The sequence below is a fragment of the Xiphias gladius genome, chromosome 6 (assembly GCF_016859285.1).
Source record: "Xiphias gladius isolate SHS-SW01 ecotype Sanya breed wild chromosome 6, ASM1685928v1, whole genome shotgun sequence".
Classification (NCBI taxonomy): domain Eukaryota; kingdom Metazoa; phylum Chordata; class Actinopteri; order Istiophoriformes; family Xiphiidae; genus Xiphias; species Xiphias gladius.
The window spans coordinates 25863023-25878565 of record NC_053405.1 but is presented as its reverse complement, the minus strand read 5'-3'; the positions used below and the strand labels follow the sequence as shown (position 1 = coordinate 25878565).

Genomic DNA, 15543 nt, shown 5'->3' with positions numbered 1-15543 from the left:
ACAGAAAGACATGCACTGTCTTTACATCTGTAGGGGGGGGGGGTGTAAATCACTTTTCCGACCGGCGCAGCACGTTAAACAGCCGTGGCATGATTCCTTTTCTCTCAGCTCATCCGCTCCCTTTTTTCTTTATCGCCTCGTTCACGACTTCATTTCTTTCAAATGAGAATTCAGGGACCCCCAAATTCGAGCCCCGGCGTCTACAAACAACACAACTGTACGGTCTTACTTTTTCTGCCGTCAAAATGGTATCCCAGATTCAATTTTAGATAGACCAGGATTTAGCCAGTGATGATTTTCCTTTTTTTTTTTTTTTTTTTTTTTGGTCTTTCGGAGACAATATTTAATACGCTGAAATGAGATCTTTTTTTTTTTTTATAGTTCTCTATATGTTGTGCCAAATCTCGCGTTGACACACGCAAAATGAATGCATCTCTGATAAGCGAGCCTGCATGAACGCATACAATAGTCCTTTTTTTTTCTATCATCATCATCATCAGAAGAAACAACAATGACACTGTCATCATCCTCATCACCATCATCATCAGTAGAGACTGTTTCACCCTCTCCTCCAGGGTACCCCCCCCCCCTTTGATTTAGGAAATTAGTGCGCCTAAATACAAAAACCTCATTCTCCACATCCACTTATCAAACTCCATTTGCTGCAGATGATTTCAGGGTAATATTAAAAGACAACAATGCAAATGACCCATGGCTTTTAATTAAAAATGTCTTGCCCCCTCCCCTGCTATTTTTGTTTCATCCGTTTCACAATTTTTCGACTTAAAATGTTGTGAAGGGAAAAAGTAAAAAGCGCCTGCTTTGCTCGGTGTCCCCCTCCTCATTGACTTTTATCACTAAATGAAGCATATAAATGACCTGAAAGCGCTTGGCTGTCGCCTTAAATTAAATAAAATAAAGAACAATTATCCTCTCCTTTTTCCTCTGATCTCGCGCTATAAAGCAGTCCTGGGGAGATAAGGCAGATTGAATTCCCTCTGTTGTGCTCCAATAAAAACGTCAAGGGGGGGGGGGACTTAAAGAGAGATTTAAAACCCCCCCCACCCCCCACCCCCCTCCCCACCCACCCCCATAATTTCAAATCATAATTTCCCTCCCATTATACCTCTCAGATGCCGTTTATCGTTAGGGTTATTTATTTCAGGGCGTTGCAACTACAGTCGATTTCCGTGACTAAGTTGGATAATTACAGGTAGTGAGAGCGTCGCACTCGGCAAAAGTTACGACGGCCTTAATAAAATGTATGAAAAGTATAAAAAGCAGCGGTTTAAAACAACGGCACGGCCTTGTATAGAGAAGGTTATTCGCCTCATTTCCGACACGGAAAAAAATAATATCCACGTCTGCAGACAGCCTACTCCTGAAAGTAATTATAATTGTCTAATTTCAAAGTTGAATTAGGATGCTTTAGGGGTTTGATGTAAAACTTCACATTCGGTTCAATGAAGTATCACCCTAATTTACAGCTCCAGATAAGGACTAAGTCTGTCATAAAAATCTGCCCCCCCCCACTCCCCCTCTTCCTCCCCCTCCTCCCTCCCCAGGATTGAATTGCACCTTGGGCAATAGTGCAGAATCGTGAATCTTAACTTCTCTCAGCATATGTTCCTGGCAGATAAGTAAACAATTTGGATGTGGAATGAATTTTTTTAATTAATACCACAGTCGTCTAATGTGGGGCTACACACCGCCGTCCGCAAAAAAAGCCTGCTCTCCATTCCCAGAGTGGAGGAGAGGAAAAGCCCGATCTGAATCCACGGTCGAATCCTTAAATGCGTGCATTTCATTCCTCCGGCTCTGGGGTAGTAAGCCGCATTGTCCTAATGAGAGTCAGACCTATCATTCGCAAGTTTATACAGGTTTAAACAGGAGCGCACGACTTGATGATAAAAGGCTTTAGCGGGCTTTTTGGCTGCAGCACCTTTCTTTTTGAAAAGTAAACACACACGCAGAGGTATTGCACAGTAGTTGCGGGCTGCTTTACAGCCAGCCAGCAAAAGAAATAATAATAATAATAATAATAATAATAAGAGAAAGAAAGGAAGAAAGAAATCACATCACACTGACTTTGTTCCATTTGTTAAACCCATAATTAAGCTGAGGGTTTTCTCCTTGAAGTGATTAAGCAGTCAGACAAGTCGGACGGGCAGAATCCCTCCAGGGAGGCCTCTCCTGAACTGTCAAACATCAAAAGATCACAAACGGTTCAGCCCAGTGCCATGAGAACACCTTCACTGTACCGCACCGCAGAACATGCCTGGAACCTGTTTCAAATTAAAAGGAAAAAAAAAAAAGGAGCAGCAGCCAGAGGCAATTAAGCCTGGTTGAGGAAATGATCAGAGTGAAGGAGTTTGACAGCTTGGAAAGCCAAAGGGGAGCGAAAGGATCGATTGGGAAAAAACAGGATTGATTTAGATTATTGTTCTACTGCAGTGCGAGTTTGTTAGTGTTCAGTCTGTGGCCTGTCAACAGCGGTATTGATTAGTTTGGGGTCAAGTTGGGTCTAGCGCTTGCAATGTAAAAAAAAAAATAAAATAAAAAAATATTTCTCATTTAAAAATGTTTCAACCTCACACTCGCTTTTTAGTGACTTATTTTTTTCCGTTTCAAGTCTTTATTCTAAATAACTGATTTGATGTTATTTGTATTTTTTTTTTTTCTCAGCAATTTCAAATCTGTGCAAACTGGGCCTTTATTCTGCCAGTTTTCGACGTCCCCCGCGGCGCCTACACACCACTACGTTATCTTTGTCATCTCAAGTACCCAGTAACCTACAAATACAGGAAAATTGATATCGTTGAAGACAGATTGTCTTTATTCGAAACGTCTTTGCTCAGCCATTGAACAAAGAGCAGGAGGTATCAACCTTCGAGATACATTATCCTTTCCATAACATGACAGGTTTTAAATTACCATCTTAGATAGAAAATACACATATAACTCCTTGAATTCAAATAAAAGTTATTCTCAAGAACAAAACCAAAAAAAAAAAAAAAAAAAAATGACGCGTGTGACTATATTAGCACTGAACCACAGGAAAAATGCAAAATGAAACATTTGGATGGAAATGATTTTTTTTTCTTTTGTCATCTTAAATAGACCGTCTAGTTTTATGTGCCAGCTTTTGATAATTATAAACAATATAACCCGTATATAGGTCCTGATTTTCGACCCTATCCAGAACATCTTAAAATTACGAGTGCCAAAATGTAGACTACTTAGGCCTATACAGGAAACAAGAATGCTAATTGTGCAAGCCAAATTTTTCAAAATAAAAGAGTAGTCTATCAGTAATCAACACAAATCAGCCTATCAGCATGTAAATGTACACAATAAATAAAGTTAAAGGCCTCCTTTTCTGGTTGCCATAAACGTTATAACATTTACATTTCTTACAGTTCACAGGGCACCGTCCTTTACACTAAATCCCAGCTTCTTTGCTCAGGTCAGGAACTTGTTGGATTTCTGGAAAAGTTTTTTTTTCTTTTCTTTTCTTTTTTTTTTTGTTGTTGTTTTTTTTTTTCTGTTTGTTTGTTTTGCCATAACAAGTCCAAGGCAGTTAATACTGTTCATGTCTTTTTAATGGGGGGCGCGCTGTCCATAATATATTTACATGCATTTCAGTATTCAAGTGAATTAAAAAGAGGAAAAAGAGTCTTGGGGGTTACATGGCAGTGGCATGTGCGGATGAATATGGGTCTATCCCAGTCTTGGTCATACCTGGAAAAAGAATGTAGGCCACCGGGGGCTGTAAACTTGACGCTGACCAGGCTGTGCAGTTACACGGGACGACATAGCCCGGGTTTGTGGGCGACGGGTGGGTGTGGGTGTGCTGACTGGGGCACCCAAGGGTGCCGAACGCGCCGTTCTGGTATCCCAACGAGGACGCGTACGGCAAAGTGCTGGTGCTCAACGTGTGGGGCATCTCCGTCATCTTCTGGATGGCGCTGGAGCTGAACTGACTCGGGTCGAGGAAGGAGTAGGGAGCGGACGTCGGCGGCAGAAACGCTCGGGCTTTCTCCGAGGAGCCCAGAAGCGAGTCCGCGGCAGACACGGGAAGTCCCTTCAAGTGGTCGGTGTCCCCGAGGTAAGGCAAAGGGAAAACGTACCTGTCCTTTTTCAGCAGGTTTTTGGGCTTGCGCCTGGGTCTGTACTTGTAGTCGGGGTGCTCCTTCATGTGCTGAGCCCGCAGCCTCTTGGCCTCGTCAATGTAAGGTCTCTTCTCAGACTCTGACAGCAGCTTCCACTCGGCGCCCAGTCTCTTGCTGATCTCCGAGTTGTGCATTTTGGGATTCTCCTGTGCCATTTTCCTCCTCTGGCCTCGGGACCAGACCATGAACGCGTTCATGGGTCTCTTGATATGATCGGCGGGCTTTGACATCTTTAGAAAGTGTACTTTTATCCCCAATGATAATGACGAGGAAAAGTTCTTATCGGAAGGAAGGGAAACTATTCACCTGTCTAGATGCCAGATACCAGTCATGCCAGGTCTGAGACGTTCTGAGTCTGGAAAAGAGCGAAAAGAAAAGAAAAGAAAAGGAAAATCCAGCGCCCGGTTTGCTCTTCCCGAGTTAAAACACCGACGCGCCTTCGTTTAAGTCCGGTTACAACTCTCTTTCAGACCTGCGGAAGGCGATACGGGGAAAAAAAATACATGCGAGATGCACACACGTAACAAAATCCACAAAGGTGAAAGCAATGTTCCGCAGTCAGTTTGCAGGAGTCGTAAATGTGTTCGGTGTTATTTTTTTTCTGTCACACACTCTCCCTCTCTCTCTCTCTCTCTCTCTCTCTGAGGTTTGTCGTCAAGCACCTGGCTTGGAAATGAGCGGAAGAGCGTGAATACGAGCCAAAAGCGGTGAAGTTCAAAGGCTGGGCTGGTTTGGTTTCTGCACGCAATCTGACATAATCTGCAGGGCGTTCACTCACCAACCTGAGCGCCCAATCAGCACGGAGACCGGCTATTATAATACCTTCAGGAAAAAATATATGTACATTACAACATAAACAAAGACTGGCTGGTAGTAGAAGAAGAAAAAAAAAAAAATAAGGAGAGAGGGGCGCGTGCGAACGTGTGTGTGCGTGTGCGAACGTGTGTGTGCGTGTGTGTGTGTGCGTGTGGAGGGGGGTAATACTCAGGATCCCTCCTCGATTCCATTTAATGTAATGAATCGCAACAAACATGGACCTTCAACCTCGTCTCCAGTTGAAACCTGACTTCAAACCCGGAGAGGCGACTGCACCGAGGAACCCATGTGCCGTCCAGCCTCGCGCAAAACGCAGGCGAGCACTTTCAGGTGTGTCGCCCAAAAATGCACATAGATTGGCTTTAGGTTAGTTGTGTCGATTTGGTCAGGCCCTTCTTTATTCATTCATTAAATTATTTATTCATTTATTTGTGAAAAGTGGGAAGGTCTAGCAATAATAATAATAATAATAATAATAATAGACTATTCATCCCTTTTTAAAATCTCATTCCCTCCCATGGATATCAAAAAAATAACATGGCAGCCGCTCTTCAACTGGCGGGACATGTAAACATCTTACTCTAAAGGAATCCACGGTTACTAGCAAAAACTAGCATTTCCTTTGTGGTAAATAAAAAAAAAAAAATTTAAAAAAAAAAGGCCCGCCAAACAAGCACGCAAACGCACGCGCGCAGAGTTTAGGCCCCCGCGTGTGCGCGCCGTGGATACTGAACCTGTGGAGAGTTCAGCTACGCAGCGACAGAATTACAACACACCGAGCAAATCTTACATCAACTGCAAAGGTTTACAAAACCTATAATTGTGCCTGTAATTGTTGCATTAGCTCACATCGGCTCTAAGGAGGCGCAGAGTGATCGGTTTGAAAAATGCAAATCTCACCCAGGACCATTGCTTAATAGCCCTCCGGCTAATGTGTGTGATATACGATTCCTTCAGCTGTGATTATTAAACGACGGCAGACAGCTGTTTTTTTTTTTTTTTTGGTTGCTGTTTTTTTCTTTCACACCGTCAAAGTGCTCTGATGGCAGATGCAGCCCTAAGAGTCGTCTCTAGTTACTTACACTGCTAAGTGGATGTAATCAAGGTAAGTCTTTGGCCTATACAGCTGTATATGAGCGCGCGCACGCAAGCACATGCCCACACGCGGATGTTGTGGACTCCATCCTGTTACAATTATCATCTCATCTTTCTGTGCGTGCGTGTGTGTGTGTGTGTGTGTGTGTGTGTGTGTGTGTGTGTGTGTGTGTGTGTGTGTGTGTCCCGCAAAGAGGCTGCACATGCAACTTCAAAGCTGAAGTTTCTTTAACCTTTCACCACGTCAGTGACACGCTCATATCTCCGAGATGAACAATTAAAATACTTGAAGAACTGCTTCGGCAAAAAAAAACGGGCATTCGTGGGCTACATATTTTCACCACTAACATTAAGATTCTCTCATATACAAGCAGGAGAAAAAACAGGATCTTATGCAGGCCAAACTCATTTTAGTTCTGTGCTCAAAGTGGGACAAAATGGAGTTTATTTTCCTGCCTGTGATATTCCCATATTTCAACACATCTGCGTCCCTTTCTCACGCTCTCTCTCTGCTCCCCGTCTCCTCACACACGCATGCGTCGATCGGCAGCTTGTAATAAGGAGATTTCCATCATATCTTTCTTTGCAAACCCTGAAATTATCGTTCAAAAACAAACAAACAAAAAAAAAACAACTCCCTTTTTTACGGGAGAAAAATCCTCCTCACCCCGACCTAGAGAACAATGTAGCCCACAGCTGAGGACGCCCCCGACTTTTTCCTTTTTTTTTCTTTTTTTCTTTTTTTTCTCCAGTACAAGCGCCGATCGGATGCCTGCAGAAAGAGAAAGCTCCTCAAATCCTCCCAATCGGCAAACTGTGATGTTCATCTGCAACCGCGAGGTAGTATACCGCATGTTTGGACTGTATATTTCAGCTGATTTTGAAGTTATAAATTGTGTTATGCTATCTTTCACAGAGCAGCGTATGCAATTTGACATGTGGCGTTTAGGCTGCTATATACCCACACCAGCTTAGGCTTCATTTTGAGATCAATGAATTAGATAGCAGGAAATTATTTTAGGGGCTGAGCCTCCTACTCACGAGGGAGAAGCCAGCTATGTTTCTTATTCAAAAACGGATTGTCTAATAAATACACGCCAGAAAGTTCCCTCGATAATTCAGCGGGATAATGAGAAATGCAATAGGTTTTGATTTGTGAAGGAGTGAGATGATTATTATTTCCATCGGCGGTCTCTCTTCAGTTATTTCTCAAATAGAATCGTCAGTGCATTTGACCCAGTGTATTGTCAGAGATAAAGCCGTTAGAATACAGTTAATAGCCTAAATAAAATAGTCCTGGTTTTACACCTGGGTGCGAGTCACCCGGTAAAAAAAAAAAAAAAAACAAAACAAAAAAAACTTCTCTCCATCTCCAAACTTCAGGCATTTGGAAATGTGAATCGATTTGACTGTCACAACCTAAGCAAAAGTAAAATAGAGAAAGAAAAATTGTGGAAAAAGGGGAAAGATAAGAATACATCTCTCTCTCTAGTATGTGCAGCCTGTATTTGATTTATTTGATTTATTTGGTTTAGAAAAGACAGTTAGAGTGAAAGCCCCGGGTCAGCCAGAGCTGGTAGTATCGATACCTACCAAACTAACGACCGGTGAGAGATTATTTGAACTTGCTGAAAGTTGGGATTGCTGCTGTTTATTAGTGTCATAAACAGCAAATTCAAGCCACACACAAACGCGGCGGGCGCTCGCGAGACAAACAACACGCGCGCGCGCGCACGCACGCGCGCCGCTCGGCTTAGGCCTATCTGAGGACGCATGTCCATCCATCTCGCCTTAAAAAGTGAATGGGGAGCGGCCTGACACACAGAGAGCCTATTAGCCAACTTGGGCTCCCGTGGAGAGCACGAGGTAAGCTCTCCTACCGTAACTGTCCATGGTGCTGAAGCGGTAAGAGGTTTTCTCTGCTGCACACTTGCGTCCTGCCTCAGAAACTCGTAAAAGCTAGTTGACATTTCAATGCCTTTTATTGTATGTCCATCCTATTTAGTAATGGTTTCTGTGTAAAAAATAAAATATTAGAATCTGAGACAACTCACAGGGTCTGCAACTTTCCTAACTTTTTTTTTTTTTTTTTTTTTAGCCGAAGAATGTTTTAAGCCTGTTTTTCACGGTGTGGAATAACCACTATTGAACCCCATTTGGAACTAATAAATTATGGCCCCATAAATGATCAGGAAGACATTTTTTATGTTGTCAAAATATGCCCAACTGACCGTCTGTTACTTTAGCATCAAGATGGGATTAAGTGTAAATTAGCCAGTGCCTTGTCAGTGTAGTTATAGCAATTATAGCATGACCTATTTTGTTTTTGTTGGGGTTTTTTTGTATCTTATTATTGCTTACAAGATGAACTGCAAGCATTGATGAGTGGATGGCTGTATGCTCAGGACTGTCTTTGGACCATGGGAGACAACACAGGGCACAAAGGATTCAAAAGGGGAAAAAAACACAAAGCAAAGTGAGAATAAACTCACCTTTTCAAAGAAGTGCTCAACCTATTCAAAACATTGCACGTTTGACAGTCTAGACTGAACTCCCCTGGGATAAATTGTGAATTACTGTGCAACACCTTCGCTTTAAACTTACTCTGAATGAACTTAGAATAGTCACAAATGTGCACAAGCAAACACACACACACACACACACACACACACACACACACACACACACACACACACACACACACACAATGTTTACCTGTAATAACACAATTTTTAATTTCTGATCTATACTCAAAGTCTGCATGGAGCAGCATAAAATTCATTGTTATTCACTCATTCACAAAGCAGAATGGTTTAATCAGGTTACCCAACCCTCACATGCCACTGCTCAGATTCCTCTACAAGGACTGAAATGAAGAAATGTTAAATTAACAAATGGAACCATTTAACAGATGCACTATCTAAAACCATCACTTTTTAGCCATGTTTACATGCAATATTCTGTCTGCCTTTTTTTATATCTTCACATATTAAAATACTGGGTGTTGATGGTTATGGAATTTATTCCCAGGTTAGATTTAGAATACCATGTTGTTCTTGGAAATGGCACAAAGGAGTATATGTATGCTTGAAATGCTGATAATTATACTTGCAACGTTATATACAAAAAGGTTTTCTTTTACTGATATGAAAATAATTCCAAGACTCAAATTGAAGACACAGTACTGGAGATCTTTCTACATTATCCGCTCACAAGTATCATTCATTGACACTGAGAAGCTATCAAAACGTATGCAATGAGCAGAGATGTATTGCCAACATGGGGCATATATTACAGAAAATATACTTATAGCCTATATCATATCTTTGTGATGACAACATTTCTCAGTAAGATACTAAAATTGGACTTAAACACAATTTAAAATGACTAACCTTAAGCTGTACTCTCTTTGATTCTGCAACACTGGATAGTGCAGGGCAGAGCAGAAAAAATTAACAAAGGTTCAAGGCATCAGGTAATAATGAAAGGATAGGGGCAATACTTCAAAGACCACAAGGTCCACATCACACAATTATACAATACAATTAGGATTAAAGGGGCAAAACAGAGATAACAGAAGATAGGGATAAATTATCACAAAAGGAAAGATGTGACTCTCTCCTGACCTTCATTAAGAGAAAAAAACTCATTTAGAGCTGGCCTTCCTTGCAGGGGGATTTCAGCCTTTCACATGAGACTGTGACTTACTAGATAAGATACGGAGAGACTCTGAACTACTATGAAACAATAACATAAAATATATATTCGCAATATTGAATAATAAACTATACAATACATAGTGATACATAGATGTAAAATAATACAATACAGACATTGTAATAATTGTTATTTCAGTAGAACTCTACTAATTTTAGACACAAATCGATGCCATTCATGCACAAGCTTACTGTTAGCACATATTTATACTGTTAGAAAAATAAACAGTTGGACATTCTGGGAATTTAGCACAGTTTGTGATACTTACTGAACCCCTTTCTTTTGTGGTGGTAGCATTACATTTTGTATAACTCTTTCAGCTGTCTCAACAGCTCAATAAGTTGACACGTTGAATGTTTCTATGCCAGCCAGGCACACGCCATGTAGAAAAAAACAATGAATGATTTGACTACAGCGCTGAGGTAATGATCTAATCACTGCAAAACTGAAGCAGCACTTGACAGACTAATGTCCTCCCAGACTCGTTCATCTGAACACGGTCTGTCGAGGTTGAGAAGCTCCATTATTGTGCCTTCCTTCCTACCTTGTCATCAACCACTGAGAGTGGCTGACTAAGGAGGAGGCCCTGGAAGAATGGAAGCACTGCCTGGAGAGACCGAAACACTCTTTGATGATTTGGAGACTTATCATAAACACGTAGCCTTTACCCAAACAGCGAAGGCTAAGAGTAAGGAAAGTATGGGTGAACTAGTTGAACTGTCCCTTCTTTAATTGTACAGTGTCAAAGATTCAGAGGACTGATGTGCTTCCCCACCAGTCTGACTCTTGACACTGAGCAAAGCACACAATTGTCCTAGGCCACACTGAGGAGTTGAGTCAATATTTAACAGATTCTCATCCAGAACTCCAGAAATCCAACCCTCACCTATCATCCAACCGTCCGTTGCACACTTTGCTTCCACCAGAAATTGTAGTGATGCCATTCCATGGAGATAAAATGTCCAAACATCCTCTTCCTAGGCCTGCTGACCATCATGGTCCCACATCTCCGTTGACATTCTCACTGGAAGATAACACGATCGTCATGTCCTCCAAGGCTGCCCCCTTTGTCCTGCACCCTTAGCCTCTTCCTTTTCTAACTCTAAGGTCTTCTCCAGAACATTGTGTGTATTAAAGGGGCCCCAAATTCATGTCTCAATTCTGTAAAGTATTTTGCTAACCTTTGGGCTCTTCCACTCATCTAACCCCCCACTTCTTTCCCCTTCAGGCAGCCAGGGACACTTCAACAAGGACCTTGAGGGTACCCTTCACTTCCTGGTGTCCAAGAATCCACCGCCTGGAGCAATCATCTCTAGGATGTGAGTGCTCCTGAATCTTTCTTTTGAATTTCTCCATGAGCCCTCTCAGTGTTCCCTGAGGTACCAACCACCTCTCCTCCCAGGGCAGGAGAAAGAAGTAGATATGGGACCATGACTGCTTTGGCTTTCATCAGTCAGGCCTGGAAAAAGATCTAGTCTATGCTGCTTTGATACCAGTGAACAACAACAATCCTGTTGAAATCAGCAGGCCTGTGTTATACCATGGCCCACAGCAGAAGGTGTAGCTCTGCACAAAAGATCTCCAAAGTCCCCCAGTGTTTGTCCTTTCAAGGTCCTGCTATTGTCTGGCTGAACTCCCTGAACTCCTTGGGTCCCATCTGTTTTTGCAAGCTCAAGCCAGTCTCCACCAGCCCCTGACCTCCACTCCAAAGCCAACACAGCCGCCATGCCTCAGTCCACCCACATTGTGTACCTCTTGCTCAGAGCTGATTGCTGTGACAGGGGTTTCCGGGACTCACAAGACTGGTTGTCCTGAAGAATGCTCCTGGATCCTTGCTTTCATATCTTCGATGCTGATCCCATTATTGACTTCCACTGGCGTCCTTTCTTTAGCAACCCTACTAACCCTTAAACTGCTCGCAAGAAACATGCGTCCTTAAGAGAAGGATTCTTGTAATGACTGTGCCAACAACCATACCTCTATCACTCTCTTGCTAGTAAGTGATTGCTGAGGATATATGAGACCTAAAAGATTAGTCAGTCGGGTAAATGATCATCCATAAATAGTTACAACCAGACTCAGTTCTTATTGAGCTCTGGCACAGTTATTTCAGGAGAATAATTTAAGGTTAATTTAATTTAATACGATGATTATTTTATTCATACATTTATCTGTTTTACTTGTATATTGAAAAACGGGATTTTGAGAAAGTTCAACTTTCTTAATGTCATACAAAGCTTGAGGTAATAATCATTACTAAATACCATCATGGCTAAGAGAAGATGAGGATGTACAAGACTCACCTCTGACGAGCACTCCCAAAATCACAGCCACTGTGATTAACAATTACATACTACATTCTGTATGTGGGGAATATTTTTCATTTAAATAACAGCTGTTTTACCACGTTTTAAGTAAAATATTCACGATAACACCTATGACACATTTACACTCACTCATTACCTCTCATCATAGCCTGCAGCGATATCTCATCAGTGGACGTAAGTTGTCCGTTGGAGTGCGTGCTCAGCACCGGCATTCAGGCTCTGCCAGTCCTCTTTAATTATTGGAAAAATACTTTTTGATAAATACAACACAGCACATCGTGAAGAATAACATTTAGATTAACTGGATTTGGCGGTTATATGGCAGTGTACATACCCAGAGGTAAAACAAATGCAGCATTTACCGGGAAAGCATATTGTGGTGGTCAATTGTAAAGCTGCAAAGATCTACATACTAAGAGTCAAGTAAAAGCCAGATAAAGGTATAACTGGATAGACCAACACCTGTAATTCCAACACAACTAGATACAAGAAAATGCAAATATCCTGTATACATTTTTAGCATAGTAAATAGCTTTCTATTTACCAAAGCTCTCTTTTTTTATCTCTCACCATAGGACTACCAGTGCCTCCAACTGAGTCTGGGACCTGAACTTCAAAATGTGGTGCAAAGCTCCCATGAGTCAGGTGATGAATTCCAAACTGAGACTGAAAATCAATATTCCACAGTGCTACTCTTGAATGCCTCAGAATTACACGTATCAATCAACTCCCTCTTGTACCTTTTCTCACCTTTTTCTACAGACTTTTGCATCCTGAATTATGAAGCGGGAAAACCTTTAGTAGACAAACAGCTGCTTGTGAAATCTGAGCTAGGCTGTGCGTACTGTCAAATCCAAAACAGCGAGATCTCAAATGTGACATAATGAAAAAGTGACAGTTACAGAATGTAAAAGCTTCTGAAGCCCGACAGAGTGACGGAGAGAAAAAAATAATCTTCAATTCTATAAATCTGTATCAGTGAATGATTAATTAATTTTTGTTGAATGATCTGCTCTAGCCCTGTGAGATATCAGTTTCCATTTCTTTTACACTTTTACAGAAGATCTCAAGAGACTGCTAGTTCAAAAGACAGTTCAATTTAGAGTTCCCACTGGAAATGGTTTCAGAAAGTCTTTGCCATACGTTGGGCTTTGATGTGTTTTAAATGCTGTAATCTTACTGTTCAGAGATGGGGAAAATAAATTCTGTTAATTTTTTCCATTGTAAGTGCTCTTCTTTTTCTTGATTTAACATTAACTCTGCACCGCCGTGCTTCTTCAGTATCTCCAAGGACTTCATTCGCACGACGGTGGAGGCATGACTTTTTACACTCTTGCATTTGTACATTTTTCTGTTCACTAATTGTGTATTTATCAATAACACTATTTTATAGTCGTTTTTACCTCTTAACTTATTTACCCACTCTTTCGTAACTGTGTGTTGAGCAGTTGTTACAAAGCAATTTTCCTGCGGGGATCAATAAAGTTTTTTCTGACTCTGATTCTGATTATATTTAAGATAAATCACAAAAATATGAGAAGATTTTCTGTTTGTTTTATATAGTAGTGTCACCGTTTTCCATTTTCTAGTGTACATAGAGTACAGATTATAAAGTCCACATTAGTTTGTACTAGTGGACGTACAGTCTTTAATCATCATAATTCAATCATTTGAAAGAAAAGGTCCACTTGTGTGGATCTTTCCCGACTGTTAGGTTATAATTTAATAAAATACTGACCTTTTTTCTTGAAGGACAAAGGTTTTGATGGAATCACAGCTATTTATTAGTCTATCAAGCTTGACCTCCATCATGTCAGAGCTGGAAAGTGACTTGGTGTCAAAGAGTAAAAGAGTCTGCTTTTGACCCAGCAGCTCATTTATTAATCAAAGAAAAGATTGATTTTCTGTCATATGCGTTCATTCCACATTTTTTTAAACAGCACATACATTACCCATATGTTACTTCCTAATAAGTGTCACATTTAGATGTGTGCATTCACAGGTAAATCTTTGAAAGCTGTTTATTCAAAAGCAAACGAAACTTGAAAAGCGGATATAACCTCGACTCAGAACTCTGGAGGGGCTGACTAAGATTGATATTGGTCTGACTCTCTCTCTCTCGAATTGAGGGTCCATTGTAGTGCGTCAAACAAAAGGTTTTTTATCAGAGGTTCTTAATGTAACCCCCCTCCCCTCACTCTCTTGGCCACCAACTCGTTCTTCTCTTCCTCTCTTTTCTCATTCATTTATTCCACTGTGTGTGGAAATAGGCTGGGCAACAATTAATTTCATAGTGAATTCAGGCAGGATCTATTACCCCTCTCTGCCTCTATTGCTCTAATGGAAATCTATTTCACTTCTCTTTTGTGTCCAATATAATTTAATGCCCATTTTATTAATGGCCTGAAATAATTACGGAAGGCTTTTGTGATTCTTGAGTATGTTTCATTTAATTGTGTAATAAATGTCTAATCAGAGCTCCCATCTGAAGCCATTATGGCATTAAAATTAACAATTACGCCACAAATGTCTTGGTGAATGCGTTGGGGTCTATAGAAATCATTGCTGATAACAAGACACATATAAATCATTCATGAGAATTTTTTCAGAGAAAAGCGAATGAGAGATAGGAGGATGGGAGGGAGAGAGAGAGAAGTGGGGGAAGAAAAGAAGAGAAGAAAGAGGCTGAGTTTTCTTTATTCCATTGAAAAACCGGGGATGGCCAAAAGATAGGGCATTCTAAAACTGTGTCACCCTCTCCAGTTCCTTTCTTCCCCTGTCTCTCTCTATCTCCCTTTAATTTGCCTTCCTCTTTATTTTTGAAGTGACAGATTTCACTTTGGGAATTCATTAACCGCTAACTTGGGCGATAAAATATCTATCAGGCCCTCTGCCCGGTTCCTTTGCTAAGCCGCGTGGCACTCCGGTTCAACGTTGTGGGTGACCGAAGGCAATTAAAGAGGCTTCACACTCTCTCACTCTCCCAGTGTCACTTTCTCTGTGAAAACAGGAAGGCTGCTCAACGTACCAGCAAGAATTGTTTTCTTAGTAGCCAAGTATACAAATTTCATGGTATGGGGAAACTCCATCTGCTGCGAAAAACCCTCGTCAGTTCCTCTGTGTCATTTCCAAGCTAATATACTACAATTGGTTTTGGTGAATCTATTTTAATAGCATAAGGTTTTGGCCTTCTTTGTTCTCTATTACCATGATGCACAAAGGGCCTCCCCGGGCAATGGATTGCACCCTGGTCCAAACCAGACTCTTTCATGGAAGTGACTTTGATGTAGATGACTTCACATATTAATGAGACAGTTGATTTTATTCTCAATTGATCAGCCCCTTTGAATCAAGCAATCTTGGATAAGTTGGCTGATATCACCCATCTCTGACTCTGCCCCTTCCGAGCAGGGGAG

The 15543-nt window shown here is 41.2% G+C and overlaps 1 protein-coding gene across 1 annotated transcript; it reads right to left on the bottom strand.

Moving 5' to 3' along the window:
• Window positions 1–3685: 3685 nt before the first annotated feature.
• Window positions 3686–4402, bottom strand: sox14 (SRY-box transcription factor 14). The gene has a single exon (XM_040128832.1). The coding sequence runs from the start codon at window positions 4400–4402 to the stop codon at window positions 3686–3688; it is 717 nt and encodes a 238-aa protein (XP_039984766.1).
• Between the last annotated feature and the right edge of the window lie 11141 nt (window positions 4403–15543).

Coding starts and splice junctions, on each gene's coding strand:
- sox14 (XM_040128832.1), bottom strand. CDS start 4,402: ATGTCAAAGCCCGCCGATCATATCAAGAGACCCATGAACGCGTTCATG.